At 51.9% G+C, this 20,257-nt stretch overlaps 1 protein-coding gene across 1 annotated transcript in view; it reads right to left on the reverse strand.

The window, feature by feature from the left end:
* Window positions 1-16,830, reverse strand: part of ALMS1 (ALMS1 centrosome and basal body associated protein) — a 31,093-nt gene extending 14,263 nt beyond the window's left edge. Inside the window, exons 1-7 of the mRNA XM_058804343.1 lie at window positions 16,372-16,830; window positions 14,428-14,558; window positions 8,891-9,956; window positions 7,349-8,551; window positions 6,340-6,450; window positions 4,479-4,643; window positions 462-1,654 (exon numbers count right to left, since the gene is read on the reverse strand). Of these exons, the coding sequence (XP_058660326.1) occupies window positions 462-1,654; window positions 4,479-4,643; window positions 6,340-6,450; window positions 7,349-8,551; window positions 8,891-9,956; window positions 14,428-14,547 (3,858 nt within the window). The 5' untranslated portion in view covers window positions 14,548-14,558; window positions 16,372-16,830. The remainder of the gene's footprint in view (window positions 1-461; window positions 1,655-4,478; window positions 4,644-6,339; window positions 6,451-7,348; window positions 8,552-8,890; window positions 9,957-14,427; window positions 14,559-16,371) is intronic.
* Between the last annotated feature and the right edge of the window lie 3,427 nt (window positions 16,831-20,257).

Genomic DNA, 20,257 nt, shown 5'->3' on the forward strand with positions numbered 1-20,257 from the left:
GGATGGAGCTGTTCCCAAGGGAATGCAGACAGGGAATACAAGCCCAGGCGGTGTGTGCCAGCCTGAGCTGCTGCCCTGGCTCCTGCACACTCAGACCTGAGCTGGGGCTACCCCATGGAAGGCAGAAGCCTCCCATGCAAACCAGTGATTCCCAGAAATTCTGTGATTCTGAGATTCCCAGCGACTCCCAGTGATTCCTAAGTATTCCCAGTGATTGATTCCCAGAGATTCTCAGAGATTTGCAGTGATTCCTAGAGATTCCCACAGACTCTCAGAGATTCCAGTGATTCCCAGTGACTCTCAAGAGATTCCCAGTGACTCCCAGTGGTTCCCAGCGATGCTGAGATTCCCAGTGGTTCGTAGTGACTCTCAGTGGTTCTCAGAGATTCCCAGCTCACAGAGCTGGCAGCAGTTGGGGTTCCCATGGGGATGGGGCAGTGCTGGGCTCAAGGGGCTCTTACCTGGCTCTGCTGTCCCTTCCCGAGGCTCTGAGCAGCTCCCTGGGGACATCCTGCAGTCCCTGCTCCTCCACTGTGCTCCTGCCACTTCTCAGAGCGCCTCTTCTGCTGGCTGATGGCACGGTACAGCCGGGCCAGCCTCGGGGACAGCTCTGGGGACAGCTGTGGGGCTGGGCTGGGAGTGTCGGTGCTTGGGGCCACCCTGTGCTGCCCAAAGGCCTGGAGCAGCCTGGCTGTGTCAATGGTGGACAGGGACAGGGAGCTGCTGCTCCCAGAAGCAGGGGAGGTGTCCAGCCCTGTCCCCGTGTCCCACGCAGAGGTGCTGCAGCTGCTGGGCTCCCCGCTCAGCCTGCTCTCTGAGGAGCTGTCACTTGGCATGCCCAGGTGCTGCTGCTCCTCCAGGATGCTGCCCAGGGGCTGCTGCTCCTCCAGGATGCTGCCCAGGGGCTGCTGCTCCTCCAGGATGCTGCCCAGGGGCTGCTGCTCCTCCAGGATCCTGCTCAGGTGCTGGATCACCTTCTGCCCTGCCCTGGGCTCCCCGGGGCTGCTGCTGCCATGGCTCACACGTGGCCTCTGTCCCGCTCGTGCTCCCCTTGGCTCCGTGCTGCTCCCAGACCGGGCTTTTCCTGCCAGCCCAGGTTCTGGCTGTTCCCTCCCCTGCATTTCCTGCTCAGGAGCCCTCTCCCCAGCAGCTGTGGGTGCCAGGGTGTGCCTGATGGGGTTCTGCAGGAGCCTGGCCAGCCGGTCCAGGCGCTGCACGAGGCTCAGCTCCCCGTTCCTCCTGAGCTGCTGCTGCTGCTGCTGTGTGCCCTGGCGCTCCAGGAACCTCAGCCACAGCTCGTCCAGGCCGCCCCTGGCATGGCCCCTTTGCTGTGGTGCCTTCCCCAGGCTGTCCTGCAGGGGAGCAGCTGGGCCCCGTGGGGCAGGATCGGTGCCAGCAGTGCCCTGGTGCAGCCCCGTGCCAACTGCCCCGTGCCCAAAGGACCCCCTGGCACTCAGCTCCTCGCTCCTGCTGTCGTCAGCCTCTGCAGGGAGGGCAAAGAAGTGCCCTGCTGTGCCCAGGGCAGCGTGCCCAGCTGCAGCCCTGGCCCTGCAGGGCTCCCTGGCATGCTGGCTGCAGCGCTGCCTGGTGGGCATGGCACGGGGCTCAGGGACACCACGGGAGGGTTCTGCAAGCTGAGAACCAGCTGGGAGCTCTGCAAGACACAAAACACAGGGATGTTTCACTGCTCTGCTTCAAGTGCAGGATTTTCATGCTAAAACTCCCAAAACACCACAAAGGATTAAAAGCAGGATCACCAAGCTCATTCCCAAATGCAGTGAACTGGGAGATCAGGTTTGAGCATTATTAAAATCACACAAACAAATGTTTTCTATCTTTTGAAACATGGAATCCAAGAGAATATTCCATGCAAGTGAATCTGGGGAAGAATTCACTCCACCAATTCCATCTCACGAAACTGCCCTGACCAACCCTGAACTGAGCCTTTGTTAGAGCCATGGAAGGGACCTCAAAGCCCATCCAGTGGCACGGGCAGGGACACCTCCCACTACCCCAGGGTGCCCCAATTCCCATCCAGCCAGGCTCTGGACACTGCCAGGGATGGGGATGCCCTGGCCACCCTTGAAACACACCCAGCACGAGCCAGGATCGCTCTGCAAAACAGCTTTAAAGTGATTTTTAATATAATGTAAAACCTGTCCACTTTTAAAATGTGCCTTGTGATTTTTGTAGAAAGGACTGGGTGCTTGCATCTCCTCCCTGCCCAGCACAGGGGCTGTGGTGGAACACACAGATCACAGATGCTGCAGCCAGGCCCAGCCCCACTAACTCTGGAAGTGCAGGAATTTTTCTTCCCATACAAGGGCAATGTTTATAAACTTGTGTAAGAGGCTTCCTCCACATCCTCCTGACAAATGAGATCAGGCTTGGGAATGCCAGGCAGAACTTTGCTATTCCTGGCTTTTTAGAAAGTTACCAAGAAATGGAAGGAATGTAAACAGGCAAAAAATAAAAATAAGTTTGTATAGAGAAACTTTTTTTTTAAAAAATACATAACTTGCATAATTTTAAGCTCTAGACAAGCTCTGTGGGTAGAGGTAATCTTTTATTAGATCATCTAAAAATATGGTTGAAGAAGTCAGGGAAGATTTAAGACATGCAAGTCTTTCTTCTGAAAGATTCTTTAAAGTTCCAGCTGCACTGGCTACCTTCACAAAATATTCTTTCTCCTTACAGTTCTTTTCTTACCTGGGCCTTTAGACCATCAGAGCAATAAAAAATGTTAGGAGATAATTTTATGTTAACACTTTTGTTCCCCTCTCATTTTTATCCAGGTTATTGATGTGGCAGCCTTACATAATCATTGAAATTTTCCTGTGCAAATAAAAATTGTCTTCTGGAAACATCAAAATCTCTCCATTCTGAGAGGAAAAGCTTCAAAGAAAAAAACCCAACCTCAAGTGAAAAATGGAAATAATCAGATGGAAACCCTATCACCACATCAGGACAGGAACCATCAGGACAGCAGAGATGCAGCCCCCAGGAGTGGTGTGGCTGCAGCCACCTGTGTGCAGGGATGAAAACCCAGAAGTGCATCAGGCACTCACATCAGTGTTTGTGCTGTACAAAGTGCCCACGAGGATCATTCCAGCTGCTGCCACCAGAGCCAGCGAGGCACCCAGGGCTGGGCCCAGCCTGACCCCCCTGGGGCAGCACCCTCAGCACACAGAGCCTGGCGGGCAAACCCTGACCTAGCTCCAGGGCAGCTCCTCCAGCCAGGCAGGGACAGGGACAGGCAGGACAGGGACAGGGACAGGGACAGGGATGGGACAGGAACAGGGCAGGGACAGGAACAGGACAGAGCAAACCCTGACCTTGCTCCAGGGCAGCTCCTCCAGCCAGGCAGGGACAGGGGCAGGGCAGGGACAGGGATAAGACAGGGCAGGACAGGGGCAGGGACAGTAGCACACTGAGCTGCAGCTCCAGGACACGCAGGGCACAGAGGAACCTGATGTGACATCACAGGACAGCAGAGTGTCCCTGGGCAGGGACAGCCCCAGCCCAGCTCACAGAATCACCAGGTTGGAAGAGACCTTCAAGATCGTCAAGTCCAACCCAGCCCCGACACCTCAGCCAGACCCTGGCACCCAGTGCCACATCCAGGCTTTGTTAAACACCCCCAGGGATGGTGACTCCACCACCTCCCTGGGCAGAACATTCCAGAACTTTATCACCTTTCTGTAAAAACCTTTTCCTGCTATCCAACCTGTGTTTCCCTTGGCACAGCTCGAGGCTGTGTGCTCTGGTTGTGTCGGTTCCTGCAGACAGAGCCCAGCCCCAGCTGAGCACAGGCACCTTTCAGGGGCTGTGCAGAGTGATGGGGGCACCCCTGAGTCTCCTTTTCTCCAGGCTGAGCACCCCCAGCTCCCTCAGGGGCTCCTCACAGGGTTTGTGCTCCCAGCCCCTCTCCAGCCCCCTCTGGATGGGCTCAAACATCTCAAACTGAGGGGTCAGGGCTGGGCACAGCACTCGAGGTGTGCCCTCCCCAGTGCCCAGGGCAGGGGCAGAATGACCCCCCTGCTCAAGGAATCCCCGCTGGCTGCAGCCTCAGGGAATTCCTGACAATCCCTGGAGACACAGGAATGCCACCAAATACTGATGGCCAAGTTTTCCATGGAATCCTGCAATGGGCTGTGTTGGAGGGATCTGAAATCCCATCCAGTGCCACCCCTGCCACGGCAGGGACACCTCCCACTCTCCCAGGCTGCTCCCAGCCCTGTGCAGCCTGGCCTGGGACACTGCAGAGTCTAGAGCTTGCCAGAGAAACCCGGATTCTATCAGCCAGGGAGAAGCAGAAAGACAGGAAGAGAAAACTGAGTCAAATCCAGCATTTTCTGGCAGACCCAGCAATGTCACCGGAACCACGGATCCTGAAATGTCAAATCTTCTGCTCTGACTTCCTCCACATGTATGAACACACAGAAACAATTACAAAATCAAATCCACATTCTCATTACCTGCAGACTGTTCCAGCGGTGTCCTGTGCCCCTCAGCCCAGGCCAGCTTAGGCCAGTGCCCATGGACTGTCCCTGTGTGCTGGGCAGCTGCCCTGGCTGCAGGGGGCTCATCCCCCAGAGCCAGCACCTGGGCCAGGATCCCTGGAGCAGGAGCATCCTCTGAGCCTGCACAGAGAGAGCAGAGTGAGTAAAACAGCAACCAGGGACAGCAGGCACACAAATGCCACAATGAACCAGTGTTGAAGCCTGCAATGCAAGATGTTTTCCATTACCATCTGTATGGCAGGTTATCTTTTGTCAAGTGGGCAGTTTGCTTTATCTCTCTCTTTGAGTGACACCTCCCTCAGGAGGGGACATCTGCTGATAAACAGATTATTGAATGCCACTGCATGACTGATAAGAACTACAGCATCCCATTGTGAGATGTGAGCCCAGAGGGAGGAGCCAAGCATTGCTACCCAGATATAATCCAGAGGTTTTGAGACACCAGCACAGCTTTCTCCATGGGATTCCCCAGAGGAGCAGCAGCTGCCTCTCCTTCCACTGGATCTTCAGAGCAAGAATACATCCTTCTCTACAGGATCCCCTTGCTCCAACAGAACCACCCCTGACACTGCAGGAGGGCTGAGCCACATTTCCAATGGGACTGCCACCAACACCCCACAGGGTCAGGTTGGGTTCTGACTCTGGCAGTGTTGTTCTAGTGTACTGCATTGTTTATTTTATCCTTTTATTCTTTTTTTTTTCTTTTCCCTATTAAAGAACTGCTATCTCCTGCTCCCATATTTTTGCCTGAGAGCCCCTTAATTTAAAATTTATAGCAATTCAGAGGGGTGGGGAGGGTTTACATTCTCCATTTCTCCTGCCTTCCTTAGCAGACTCCGGTCTTTCCAAACCAAGACAACCAGCAATCAGGAGCCCTGGCAGTGCCCCAGGCAAGGCTGGATGGGGCTTGGAGCAGCCTGGCACAGTGGGAGGTGTCTGCCATGGCAGGGAGGAATGGGATGATCTTCAAAGTCCTTCCAACCCAACCATTCCATGACTCCATGATCCTATCCCTGTCTCAGGGTTACAAACCTAGAACTGTCCCCACCAATTTCTCATCCCTGCCAACCCCACCTGGTTACATCCCATGGATTTCCTGCACTCAGATCCCTCAGCTCCCCCTGAGCTGAGCCCTGGGAGCAGCAGGGACTGGGAAAAACAAAATGTATTTTTCCATCCTGCTGTACGTTCTCCTAGAACCTTGTGCTGCTTCATTTGCATAGTGAATTTTTATATATGGCATCATCATTTCTGCAAAACAACAGATTTGCATCACATTTGTTTCCCTCATTTTGGACACGATTCCCCAGATAAACTTGAAAAAGGTCAAGAGCAGGAACACCTAAACCATGGCCAGCACAATTTGTGGCTGCAGTGATTGATCTGGGCACTGTTGGATCAGCCTGAGCCCTTGGTCACCACTGCTGCAATTCAGGAACTGGAATCTCTTAATGTGAGTTTTGTCTACAGACCAAGCTTTGGATGTTAAAAAGCTCTGAGTGAAACCAACCTGCAAATAAAACCTGTGATAACCTGTAATAAAAACCTGTGAAAACCTGTACTAAACCCAGTGGTCCATGCTTTGCAAAAAGAGTGGCAGAGCTCTGCAAGGATGCCAAGTGAGCAGCGATTCCCAGAGCAAAGCAAGGGATGCTCAGGCTGTGAACACTGAGTTCTGCTCCTTTTCACTGCCAGAGTGGAAAAGATCCCCCTTGCACCCCAGAAGGAGAGCAGAGGCTGCAGGCAGGAGCTGCCCTCATGGCTCACAGGTAATTCAGCACAGAACACCCATCCAGCCTGGGCAGGGGTGCAGTACCTGAGTGGGAGCTGGCTGTGCTGGGCTCCACGCTGGCTCCTGCTCTCTGGAAAGGCACATAGTACATGCCAGAGCTTCCTGAGGGCTTGTAGGGCAGCAGCAGGGGCTGGGCTGGGGGGACAAGGCAAACAGTGAGCAGCAGCCAGGCTGGAAACCCCTCATGCAGCAAGGCAGGACCTGGGCAAGCTGCTCAGGGTGCTCCTGCTGCTACAGCCTGAGGAGTACCCTGTTCTTCAGCAACAGGGATTGCTATTTCATTAGCTAAATTAAATTAAATTGCTATTTCATTAGCTAAATTTAATTAATTGGATTTTTTAATCCCCACCCACAAGTAGAAGGTTACATCCCTTACCTGGAAAAACAGCTTCTCCTATTCAATATTAAAAATGTGATCAGGGTGGCAAACAGTGACTTACAGAAACATCTCCTGTACCCACAGAGCTCCCAGCTGATCCCAGCCTGAGGGAATCCCTTTAAAGGAGCAGGGATGTGTCCCTCAAGTCTATAAAAGCAACAACAGAGCCCCAGTACCACACACCACTGGGGTGGGAAACCCTGTGAACATCCACATACCCCTGCTGACAGACACCCCAAACCCTGCAGTTTGCTGTTTTATTCCATTAAAAGCAGCAATGTGCACTTTTCCTTCTGATTTTTTGGTGCTATCTTGGCAAGAGAGTAAATCAGTAATCAGACCCAGCTCTCACTGAACTCCAAGTGAACCAAATCAAACCATCTACACACAAACACCAGAAAATATTCTCCAACCACACTTGGACACAAAGAATTCAATTCTAGAGAAACCTGAACTGAATCCCAACTGTTTCCACACAAACCCCTCCTGACAGGGCTGAAAACCACAAGTTTAAGGGTTGAGCAACTTCAAATACCACAATTATCTCAAGGATGTTATTTCCACAAAAAAACTGGTTTTGGGCTTTCACATTTATCAGTACCTGACCTTGTGCAGATTCAAGTGCAGACACCTGTAAGACAGGAATTTGCTCACCAGGCTGCCTTGGGAATGGGGGAATCTCCGTGTGGGCTGGAGCTGCAATCCCAGGAGCTTCAGGGGCCTTGTGGGGTGGAGCTGCAGTCCCAGGAGCTCCAGGGGCACTGGGGAGTGATGGCTGCAGGGCAGCACTTCCCCCCTCGTGGGGATCCACACAGATTTCTGCTGAGAACGTGGCTTTGGTGGGACTCTCTGTGGTGATCTGGGTGGCAGCATCAGAAGTCCTTCTGGCAGGTGTGGCAGAGGTGGGGATGCCCTGTGTGAGCCGGGCTCTGGCCCTGCCCTGCAGCTCCTGCCTGGGGGAAAGCAGCTGGCTGGGACCTGCCACAGGCTGAGCTGAGCTGGGAATGCCCTCAGCACGAGGGGATTTAGGAACACCTCCCACTGAAGATTCTGGAGCTGCTTGTAAAGTCACTGTCTGAGCCTTCTCTGGAGGTTTGTCCCACACCTTGATCCCATTCCCAGCACTGCTGGCACTGGGGTGATGGACCCTGGAGGAGAGGGTGATGTGCACACAGCTCAGGAATCTCTTCACTGGTGATGAGGGAGCTTCAGGCATGGTGCATAAAGCTTCATCTGCAGGTAAGGGGTGAGCAGGACCCATCTGCCCCCTCACAGCCTCTTCTGGAATGGTGGACAAAGCTTCATCTGCAGGTAAAGGGTGAGCAGGAACCACGTGCTCCCTCACAGCCTCTTCTGGAATGGTGGACAAAGCTTCATCTGCAGGTAAAGGGTGAGCAGGAACCACGTGCTCCCTCACAGCCTCTTCTGGAATGGTGGACAAAGCTTCATCTGCAGGTAAAGGGTGAGCAGGACCCATCTGCCCCCTCACAGCCTCTTCTGGAATGGTGGACAAAGCTTCATCTGCAGGTAAAGGGTGAGCAGGACCCATCTGCTCCCTCACAGCCTCTTCTGGAACCAGAGGTGGCTCCTCAGGGCTTTTCCTCCCCTCAGCCAACACCTCACTGGGGCCCTTCAGCAAACCCCTTTGTGCAGCTGCTCCTGGACCCTCTGAGCTCTCCCGGGGCTGGCTGTGCCCAGGGGGGATCTCCTGGAGCTGGGTGTGCCCAGGGGGGATCTCCTGGAGCTGGGTGTGCCCAGGGGGGATCTCCTCCTGCAGGGATGGCCTCAGAGGGGGAGGTTCCATGGATGGCTTTGTTTCCTGGCTGAGCTCCCTGGCACCGTGTCTGTGCCCCAGAGCTGCCGGCAGGAGCTGGGGCTGCCGGGCACTCAGGGTTTGTCCCTTCCCAGCCTGGATGCTCCCGGGCTGCTGGGCTGGCTCCTGAGGAGCTGCAGCCCTGGTAGCAGAGGCAGCAGGAGCCTCAGCAGCAGCACCCCCAGCTCTGTGCCAGGGCTCTGTGCCCAGCCTGTGCTGCCCAAGCAGGATGCTGGCCAGGCTGGGGCTGTGTGCCAGGCTCTGCGAGCACAGGGTGAGGGAGGTGCTGGGCTTGCCCAGCTCCCCGTGGGCAGGGGGGGCAGCTGCAGGGCTCCCTGCACGGGGGTGCTGTGCCAGAGGGGCACGGGGCTCTGCCCTGGCACTGGGGTGCCCCATGGCTGCCTGCTGGGTGTGCACTTGCAGCTCAGCAGTGTTCCAGGGCTTTGGGTGCATCTCCTGTGGCTCAGCAGCACTGCAGGGCTTCAGGTGCACATCCTGCAGGTCAGCAGTGTTCCAGGACTTCAGCTGCATCTTCTGTGGCTCAGCAGTACTGCAGGGCTTCAGGTGCATGTCCTGCAGCTCAGCAGCATTGCAGGGCTTCAGCTGCATGTCCAGCAGCTCAGCAGCACTAGAAGGTTTCAGGTGCACATCCTGCAGCTCAGCAGCACGGTAGAGCTTCAGGTGCACGTCCTTTAGGTCAGCAGTGTTCCAGGGCTTCAGCTGCATCTTCTGTGGCTCAGCAGTACTGCAGGGCTTCAGGTGCATGTCCTGCAGCTCAGCAGCATTGCAGGGCTTCAGCTGCATGTCCAGCAGCTCAGCAGCACTAGAAGGTTTCAGGTGCACATCCTGCAGCTCAGCAGCACGGTAGAGCTTCAGGTGCACGTCCTTTAGGTCAGCAGTGTTCCAGGGCTTCAGCTGCATCTTCTGTGGCTCAGCAGTACTGCAGGGTTTCAGGTGCATGTCCTGCAGGTCAGCAGCATTGCAGGGCTTCAGGTGCATGTCCTGCAGCTCAGCAGTGTTCCAGGGCTTCAGGTGCATGTCCTGCAGCTCAGCAGCACTGAAAGGCTTCAGCTGCATGTCCTGCAAGTCAGCAGCACTCCAAGGTTTCAGCTGCACATCCTGCAGATCAGCAGTATTCCAGGACTTCAGGTCAGCAGCATTGCAGGGCTTCAGGTGCATGTCTTTCAGCTCAGCAGCACCCCAAGGTTTCAGCTGCACATCCTGCAGCTCAGCAGCACCCCAAGGTTTCAGGTGCATGTCCTTCAGCAGGGAGGAATGCCAGGGACCAGCTCTACAGAATGGTGCTGCTGGTGGGGAGCGGGGCTGGAGGAGCTCCCAGGTCCTGGAGAGCTGTCCCTGCCTGCCCCTGGGACCCTGCACACCCTCCAGGTCCTGCTCCTGCTTCCTCAGGTACTCAGAAGCTGCTTCCAAACCACAGAGCCAGGGATCCTGAAAAACAGAGCACAATTCAGAGGTCATGTGGAGAACATCCCACCTGGCCAAACCTGGATGGGAAAAGCCAAGGATGAGAGTGTCACCAACCAAGAGTTTGTCACTAGGAAGGGAGGGAGCCCAGCTGGTAAGGAACTAATTAAACTTTACCCTTTCTAAGTGCCAGGTCACCATTCCATTAATGGCAATATTAATTTCTGATGCGTTTGCCCCATTAGTATCTGTAGGGAGTACAGCTCTTCCTTAAAGGGTTCCTAAAGGGTCTCAATTATTCTTCCATCAATTTTGGAAAGTGGATTAAATATCAGCACTGTTACTGGCTCATACCACACATATCCAATGGCCTCTACCCCTTAAAAACAAATTTAACAGTTTTAGGAAAGAGTCATTTGTTTCGAAGACATTCCTTTATCAGCAACATCATAAAATTAAATGTATAAAATGAATATTACTTAATTAAAAGCTGTGATGATGTGGTTCTTTTCAAAAATGTGATTAATCCATTCTGCCCTTCAGTTCTGGTCTGGTTTGGGGCAGGGTCAGGGCTGGGGAATGCTGGCAAGGGACAGGACACAGACACAATTCCATGGGGATCCAACCCTCCCACCCCATATTCCCCTGTGTCTGTGGGGGGGTTCAGACCACCACCCTCCTGTGCACAGAACCCCTGAAGTGGCCTCAGGCTGCACCAGAGGACGTTTAGAAAGGATTTTAGGGAAAATCTCTGCCTGGAAAGGGTTGGCAGGCACTGGAACAGGGAGCTGGTGGTGTCACCACCCCTGGAACTGCACAGAAATGTGTGGATGAGGCACGTGAGGACACTCTGGTGCTAAGCATGGTGGGGCTGGTTCATGGCTGGACTCAATGATCTTGGAGGTTTTTTCCAGCCTGAATGATTCCATGATTCCAACCACCAACATAAATTTATTCATTCAAGTGTAACCCAAAATTCCAACACTTCCACTGAAGAGAGTAAATCTGAGAGAAATGTGCTGCCATGGAGATGGGCCAGATAAGCTGAATTAGAGAAAAAAGACACAAAAATCTAGGTTATATTTACTTTTTCCTACTGATTGGGCCAACTGTGGAAGCAGCAGAATGTATTCCAGTCATGAATCAACCACGGGTCCCTGGGTGATTATATCCCCATCAACCACTGGGAATTTGGCAACAAAAAGCAGTGGGAAACATTTTTGGTGCAAACCAAACATACAAACAAATATTTCACAAGAGCTTTCCCAGTCTTTCTCCATCCCAGCTGTCCTGACAACAGCATCTACTCCAGTAGGGCCTGGATCACTGTCCCACTTCTCTATTCCTTTATGGGTTTTAAAGCAATAAATGGGATTATTTGGCATTTCCTGCAGCCAGGAGGGCCTGTGGGAGAGCCCAGGGACAAGGAGCAGAGCTGAGCCAGCACAGGGATGATCCAAAAGCTTCTCCTCCCTGCACCACGTGCCAGTTCAACGGCCTGAGGTAATCCAGAGCAACTCCCACCCACAGGAGCAGGCACAGAAGTTGTGATAAACTCATCTTCCCAAGCCTTTCACATGTTTTATTGTGCCTGTTATGTGTCATCCTTCCAAAAAAGCTCCCTGTGCCATATGATCCACAGGAGCCTGCAGAGCAAATTTAGAGCTACAACTCCGTGAACTTCCTGGAGAAGCGAGAAAGCTCAGGGAGTGGAAAAGTACAGCAGGGAGTGGAGGGAAACACTGCACCAAGCAGGGAGGAACTCACAGGGCAGGGAACAGAGGGCACTGGCACCCTGAAATACAGGTGGGGGATCAGCTTCTCAATTTAGGAGGAAAATCCTGAGGCTGAAGGTGCTGGAATTGTGTTTGCATCCAACAGCAGCTCCAAACCTGCCATAGCAGGGATGCCTCCCACCGTCCCACTGCTCCAAGCCCCAATGTCCAACCTGGCCTTGGGCACTGCCAGGGATCCAGGGGCAGCCACAGCAAATCTGAGAATTCCAGCCCAGCCAGCAATTCCTTGCCAAGATCCCAGCCCAATCTCCCCTTTCCCAGTGGGAGCCATTCCCTGTGTCCTGTCCCTCTGTCCCTTGTCCCCAGTCCCTCTCCAGCTCTCCTGGACCCCTTCAGGGACTCTGAGGATTCCCTGGGTTTTTCCCTTCTCCAGGGGCACATTCCCAGCTCTCCCAGCCTGTCCATGTTGAATATTCCAGGGGTTTGGAGCCCTCCAGAGCACTCGAGCTGGGTTTGCAGCCCCTTGCTGTGCCCACCCCAGGCCCCTCCTGAACCCTCTCCTCAGGCCGACGTGGGAAACCCACAGGAAAGACGGAAAATCTTCCCAAATAAAACATCCCAGAGATGTTCCCCAGTGTCCTGCTCCTTTCCCTGCCCACAGAATTCACACACTTCCATGGCAAACAAGGAAATGCCAGGAAAATCCAGTGGCACCTGAATTCCTGCAGCTGTCACCTCTGGAAGGGAGAGGCAGAGCCTGAACATTCCCAAAGAACATCCCCAGACCTGCCCCACAGGCACCACACCAGACCCTGCTGCAATTGTTTGCTCGAGCTGTAGGAACAGTTTGTCTTTCTCAGCCTTAAAAGTTTAGGAGAAGGAAAATGTCTTTTCCTAATCTTTGTTCTGTTCTTTTTAACTCCATGCAAGGCACTTTGGCTCTAAGACTTGCACCCTTATTGTACACAACAGTTCCCATTAAATTTACAGGAGCATATTTTGCCTGGCTGTGGTTTTTTTCAGTGCAATAGTTTTGAACAATCTGTGTTTTTCAGTGACAGTGTTTGTCTTGGAGGGAACAGCACATTTATCTTAAGTACAATAAAAAAACCCAGTGACCTTCACTCTGCAAATTCAAACCTTTTTTATCTCAAATTAAAAACATTGCAGTGCAAAAGTATTTTCAAATCAAAGCACGAGGTGCTGTGGTTCAACTAAAGCAATTTCTTGGAGCTTGGTTGCAAAATTATGGTGAATTTCTTCTTACTCCAATTGGGGAGAAAACAATCCCCAGCTGACACTGAGTCACAGAAAGGTAAAATCCTTGGTTCCACACTGCACAGAGTTTCTTCCAGGGACCAAGCTGTGACCAAAATAATCTAAAAGCTGGGGGGGAAAAGCTTTGATGCCTTTGGTTTTGTATTTGTGTTTTACTTCTGTTTTTAAAAAATCTGAGTTTTAAGAAATGTGAATTTCTAAAATATGAAATTATATTTTAAAGCTATTATATAATATATTTAATATTATATATTATGTAATATGTATATATATTATATTATATTATATTATATTACATTACATTACATTATATTATATTATATTATATTCTATATAATGCTGTATATTATATAATATTACATTTTAAATATCATTAAAATCTACTATAGTATATTTATGATTTATTTCTATAATAATTATTAATAAAATAGTCACTTTCTTTTCACCAGCTGCCCAGATATTCCACCAGTCTGGGAATAGCCAGGAGGTTTGGCCTGATGGCTTTTGGGAGCTGCTGTGTCCCCTCCCAGCACTGCTGATGCAGAGAAGCTCAGAACATAGAGTACTCCTAAAGCACTGACTGTCACTCCTGCTAATGCAGGGCTTTTAATTAAAACAAACAAACCAACCCCTGCTGCTTTTCCTGGGAGGCAAGCAGGCTGCATGAGAAAACAGGGGGAAAATCAAGGGAAAAAATAAAGAGGAAGCTCTTCCTAAAGCTCAAGGCACTTGTCTGAACCACCAGTCCCTAAAAACCTTGCCTGAATCACCCTGGAGAGCACAACAGTGGCAGAAATGGCATTTAGAGTGAAAACAGAGGTAATACACTCCTGCTCAGACCAATTCCAGCCCAGACATGCAATTTATAATGAACAAGAAACACTCCAAAGGAGATGCATCAACCATAGCAGCTTCAGGGCTCGTTCTCCCAGAGAATCAGAGCTGCAGAGCCTGAACCTCCTCAGCCCTGAGCTCTGACCCAGCACAGACATCACCAGGTTTCCACAGACACTTCCCAGCTCCAGGGAGAGCATCCTGTGACCAGCACTCCCTGGTTTCCCCTGGCATCCTCACCTGCAGGAGCCTGGAGCAGCCCCTTCCCTTCCCTTCCCTTCCCTTCCCTTCCCTTCCCTTCCCTTCCCTTCCCTTCCCTTCCCTTCCCTTCCCTTCCCTTCCCAGTGCTGAGGGTGCTCCCTGCACACCAGGAGGAGTTTCCCAGGCACCATCAGCACCTCCATAAACATTCTGTGCTAAGAATTCCTCCAGCCAACCCCAGGACCAGGAGCTTTGGGCACTTTCCGACAGCAACACCAATTGTCCCCCCACAGCTCTGTCCTTCACACCTTCCTCAGGCACATCTGCAGCTGAGTGTCACCCCCATGGCCAAACCACCCCAAACTGTGTGGGAAAACCATAAAAAAACCCCAAAACCCCCCAAGGGCAGGTGCAGCAGTGTTTCCCCAAGCTGAGCTGGTTTGTACCTTGGCTGGTGCAGGTTCCCTGGGCTTTGGGAGCAGCTCTGCCTTGATTGCCTCCATCCTGAGCTGGTGCTCTTCATCCCAGTCTGCCTCACACTCCTGGGACTGGCTGGCCAGTTTCATCTTCACCCAGGCTGCCAAAAACACAAAGTAGGAGAGTTTTCCTTTCCTGTTTCATGTATGAGAGCAGTTTTTAACTTAAAGTCAAAGCTGTGCATTTCTGGTTAGCCCAGCTGAGAGAACAAAGACCACACCAAATTCCAGAGCTCCTGGAATGAGCAGGACTACAATGAGCAGGCAAATGGCTCCTTGGATCATTTATTTGGGGAGATGGATCCAAGACTCTTCCCTGGTTCTGTCATCCTCACAGTCTCAGACACAACTCAGAGGTCACTCACACAATCCCTTCCCACATCCCTGATTTAATAACTGTATGGACAAAATAATTCCTTACAGTGATGCCAGGAAAAGAAGCTTTTCAAACTGGAAAAGCCTAGTTCTACCCAGTTTGATCAGAGCACAGAAGATTCCCCAGTGTCCTGATCCCTTCCCTGCCCTCAGGCTTCACACACTTCCATGGGAAACAAGGAAATGCCAAGAAAATCCAGTGGCACCTGAATTCCTGGGGCTGTCACCTCTGAAAGGGAGAAGCAGAGCCTGAATGTTCCCAAAGAACATCCCCCCAAAGAACATCCCCAAAGAACATCCCCCAACCTGTCCTACAGGCACTACACCAGACCTTGCTGGAGTCAGGAGATCACTGGGAAGTGTCCCTCACCAAAGCCCTGTCCCGTTAAAGGGTCTCAGGGCACCGCACAATAATCCCCTTCAATGTTCAGAGCCTGAACATCCCCCCAAAGAACATCCCCCCAGACCTGTCCCACAGGCACTACACCAGACCCTGATGAAGTCAGGAGATCACTGGAGTCAGGAGATCACTGGGAAGTGTCCCCCACCCAAGCTCTGTCCCATTAAAGGGTCTCAGTGCACTGCACAATAATCTCCTTCTGTTGTAAATCAAAGGCGACTCCGATGAAGGGGAGAATGATGCATCTGACTCCATTATCAGAAGGCTAATTAATTACTTTACTATTAATTACGTTATAATAGTATACTATGCACATTGTATCCAAACTGAATCTGCCATGCACTCACCCTTGCTCACAACTGCTCACCCTGCACTCATCCCTGATTGTCTCGTGACTGTCCCGTGACAGTCCAGCACCCACCCACACACACACACCTGGCCCTGATAGGCCAAGGGAACAAAACATCTTCACTTTGGGTAAACAATCTCCATATTGCATTCTACTTTAGCACAACACAGGCACAGCAAGCCAGATAAGAACTGTGTTTTCCTTCTTCTCACAGCTTCTCTCTGTTCGGAGGGCACGTGAATACCAGACCCTTCATGCAGGAGCAGCCTCACCCCATCACTGCCACAGCCCCTGACACAAACCCACCCCAGCCCCTCCACAAACTCACCCCAGCCCCTGACACAACCCCACCCCGGGCTGTGCCAAACCCACTGAGAGCCTTCCTCACCTCAGATCTTCCTCTCCTGCTCCTTGGTCACTGCCACAGCCCCTGACACAAACCCACCCCAGCCCCTGACACAAACCCACCCCAGCCCCTGACACAAACCCACCCCAGCCCCTGACACAAACCCACCCCAGCCCCTGACACAAACCCACCCCAGCCTCTACACAAACTCACCCCAGCCTCTACACAAACTCACCCCAGCCTCTACACAAACCCACCCCAGCCCCTGACACAAACCCACCCCAGCCCCTGACACAAACCCACCCCAGCCCCTGACACAAACCCACCCCAGCCCCTGACACAAACCCACCCCCAGCCCCTACACAAACCCACCCCAGCCCCTGACACAAACCCACCCCAGGCCGTGCTCCTGACACAGCCAAACCCACTGAGAGCCTTCCTCACCTCGGATCCTCCTCTCGTGCTCCTCAGCGCTCTTCAGGACACGGCTGGCCGGGGCAGTGGTGCCCAGGAGGCTGCGGACACGGGTGGCCAGGGAGTCACCGCTGCTGCTGCTGCTGCCCGCCGGGCTCAGGGCAGCTCCTGGCAGGCTCCGAGCAACTCCAGCCCTGGGCAGGCTGCCCTGCACCGCCCCCGGGGCACTGCCCGGCTGCTGGGAGTGCCCAGCCCTCCTCAGGAGGCTCCTGACCCGGGCACTGAGGGAATCCCCACTGCTGCTGTCCTCGCTGCCCTGTGTCCCTGCTGCCCTGCCAGCCTGGCCCCAGGAGCCCAGGGAGCTGCCCAGGCCAGCGGGGGCACTGCCCAGGGGCTCCAGGGGAGGAGGATGGCTGGGCTGTGGGGCTGTGCCAGTGCTCTGTGCCAGCCCCACACGGGCAGCCTTTGGGGGCACTGCCAGGGGCTCCAGGGAGGGAGGATGGCTGGGCTGTGGGGCTGTGCCAGTGCCCGGGAGGCTGCTGGCAGTGCTCTGTGCCAGCCCTGCACGGGCAGCCTGGCTCCTGCCCACACTGCTGCTCCCTTCTGGCTCCCACCTCCCTGTGGATTTCCCTGTCCTTGGCTCTTGGGCCACTGCCTTCACCCCTTCCCTGTGCTGGGAGCTGACAGCCAGAGGGTGTCCCCATGCCAGCTGGCAGCTGGAAGAGTCCAGAGGGTCCGTGTCCAGCTCCTGTGCCTGCACACCCCTTGGGGTCACGGCCTCATCCCATGACAGTGTGTCCTGCAGCTTTGGGATCCAGTCCTGGCCTAACCTGGCATCCTTTGGATCCTCCTCCCTCCCACCCAGCCCCGGGGGAGCCTCCCCAGGCTCTCTGCAGGAGGCTGTGGGGCCAGCAGGACGGCTCCAGCTGGCAGCCAGACCCTCTGCCTGTGCCAGCAGCTCCCGGAGCTCCTGCAGGGCCTCAGGGCCCATCAGGGGTTCCCTTTCCTGGCCCTGGCTGCTCTCACTTCCCACCCCGGAGCTCGAGGATGCCCTATCCAATTCCATGTCATTCCCAAGCCCAGACAGAGCCCATCCCTGCTGGCTGCTGGCTGAGCTCCTGCACTCAGGGTCAGCAAGGGCACCCTGAGCCCTTCTCCCCCCATCCCGGGGATCCCTGACCGAGGAGCAGCTGGGCAGGTCCTGCTCTGCCCCAGCAGGTCCAGGGGACCCCTCTGTGCCCCCTGGGGCTCCTCCCTCCAGCTGGGGGCCTGGCACACTGCCCTGGCTGGCTGGGGAGTGCCCAGAGAGCGTGGGGAAGCTGGCACAGAGCTCCCGGGGGGACAGCAGGTCCTGCTCCTGCTCCGAGCCAGCTTCAGAGCCCATGGAGAGGGACACGCTCAGAGGAGACACATCCGAGCCAAAGCTGGCCTGGGACAGCTCAAAGGCTGGCAGCAATGCACCTGCAAAGGAACAGGACACAAATGAGCATCTGCAGGCTCCAGAACACAGCAAACATGCCTTCCTGTGCTACAGTGTCACAGACATCTTTTATGGAAAATCCTTTCCTTAGGATTTTTCCTCCTGAGAAGCTTGGAGGCCCCAGGAACAAAATGTAAACAATTATTATCTGCTGCTGTGGAATGCAACAGGTGCATCTGTGATTGGCCCATGTTTGTTGTTTCTAATTAATGGCCAATCACAGTCAGCTGGCTCAGACAGAGAGCTGAGCCACAAACCTTTGTCATCATTCTTTGCTATTCTATTCTTAGCTAGCCTTCTGATGAAATCCTTTCTTCTATTCTTCTAGTATAGTTTTCATGTAATATATATCATAAAATAATAAATCAGCCTTCTGAAACATGGAGTCAGATCCTCATCTCTTCCCTCACCCAAGAACCCCTGTGAACACCGTCATACTACAGGGCATACAAAGGGAGGGAAGAACTCAAATACTGGAAAATATTTAAGGTGCTGTCCTTAGGATGAGACTTGAACCAAGATTTCCATGAGAATTGTCTCCTGAAAGAAATCTCAGGAGTACTTCAGATAAATATCAAACAAAATACAAACTTAACAGAGAATTATAGAATATCTAGAGTTGGATGACATCACCCATCCAGCCCCTGGCCCTGCACAATCCCACCCTGTGCACTTGGGAGCAGTGTCCAAACCCCCTGGAGCTCTGGCAGGGCTGGCTGTTACAAAACCACACTAATTTGGATGGTGATGATGATGATGATGGGTGGATGGATTTAGGAACAGATCTGGTCACTTATAAAAACACTGACAACTTTTCATCACACCAAACACATCAGGAAATGCCAGAACGCAGAAGAACCCAAGAATTACTCCTCTCCCAAGAAGGAAAGGTCTGCTCCCAGTCATTGAGTCTCAAGATACAAACCATTTCCTTCTACAGGACTCTCGGAAAAAGAGAAATTAAGGGAATGAAGGCCCTGTGTGCCTGGTAGCTGCCCCACAGCCACACTCCTTTGCAGAGGTTTGAGTATCTCCCAGTGCCCAAATCTGCTGGGATGGCAGAAGATGGAGTGCCAGGAACCCCCTGAGCCCCAGGGGAATGGGCTCTGTGCCCTCCTGCTGGAACCCTGGGTACTGAGGGTTTCACACTTTCTGGGCTAGAAAACACTGACCCTCTAGAAAACTCCACATTTGACCTGAGACCATTGAGAAAGCTTCCAAAATTGCATGATAAAACTCAGATCATGAGGGTATAGTTTAAATAAATGTAGGTAATGTTACAAAGTAGAAAACTCAGAATTTAAGGCTTTAGTAATATATAGTAATGTTTTATATAAAATATAAAAATGTATAGTAAAGCTTTAGTAATATATAGTAATTATAGTATTATGTAATATTTAGTATATAGTATTATAAAGTATTTAGTCATATATAAAACAAAAGTTGTAAAAAAGTAACTAATCCTTCTTCTTCATCTTCTTCATAAGTTTGAGTAATATTATGTAATTAAATTTAAAAGTCCAGGTTACAAAACACGAACACTTAGTTATTAATAATAACTAACCAATAATTATTTGTTAGTTATTAACTAATTAGAATTATAATTTGTTACACAATATATAGCAATTATAATCAGCTATATAATAATGATATATAACATATAATTAATATAAGTTCTATAATAATATAATACAATAATATAAAATAATTTAATATTATATATAATGTTAAATCATATATAACAATTATTATTAGTTATTAATAATAACCTAAGGCAATAATAATTAGTTAGTTAGTAACTAATAATAATAAGTTGGAATATATAACAATTATAGTATAATAATAATAATAATAATAATTTGATAATATTATATATAATACAATGTAATGTAACATATAACAATTATAATTAGTTATTAATAATAATCTAACCCAATAATTATTAGTTAGTTATTAACTAATTATAACTATTTATAACACATATAACAATTATAGTTCTATAATAATAATATATAACATATATTAATAATATTAGATATTGTATAACTATAAATAGTTATTAATAATCATAACCTAACCCAAGCAAAGAAACCCCAAAGCCCACTGCCCTCCATCCCCCAGAGCCCCCATACCCTGGGCCTGCGGGGGGACCCTGTCCAGGGGGGCCGTGTCCAGGGGGGGCTGCAGGCTCCTGAGCCCCCATGGGGAGAACTCCAGCTCCCGGAGGGGCCCACGGGGCACAAAGGGGGCCAGGATGGTGCCAGGGGACTGCTCGATGCCCAGGTTCCGCAGGTACACCTGGCAGGGAAACAAGGATAATCAGCACTGAGGGCAGGGGGGCAACCCGAGCTCTCCTGGCACGCTGGGCACTGCAGGAGTGGGCACTGCATTGCCCAGGTTCCACAGGTACCCCTGGAAAAGAAACAGGGACAATCA

The sequence above is a fragment of the Ammospiza caudacuta genome, chromosome 4 (assembly GCF_027887145.1).
Source record: "Ammospiza caudacuta isolate bAmmCau1 chromosome 4, bAmmCau1.pri, whole genome shotgun sequence".
Taxonomy (NCBI): domain Eukaryota; kingdom Metazoa; phylum Chordata; class Aves; order Passeriformes; family Passerellidae; genus Ammospiza; species Ammospiza caudacuta.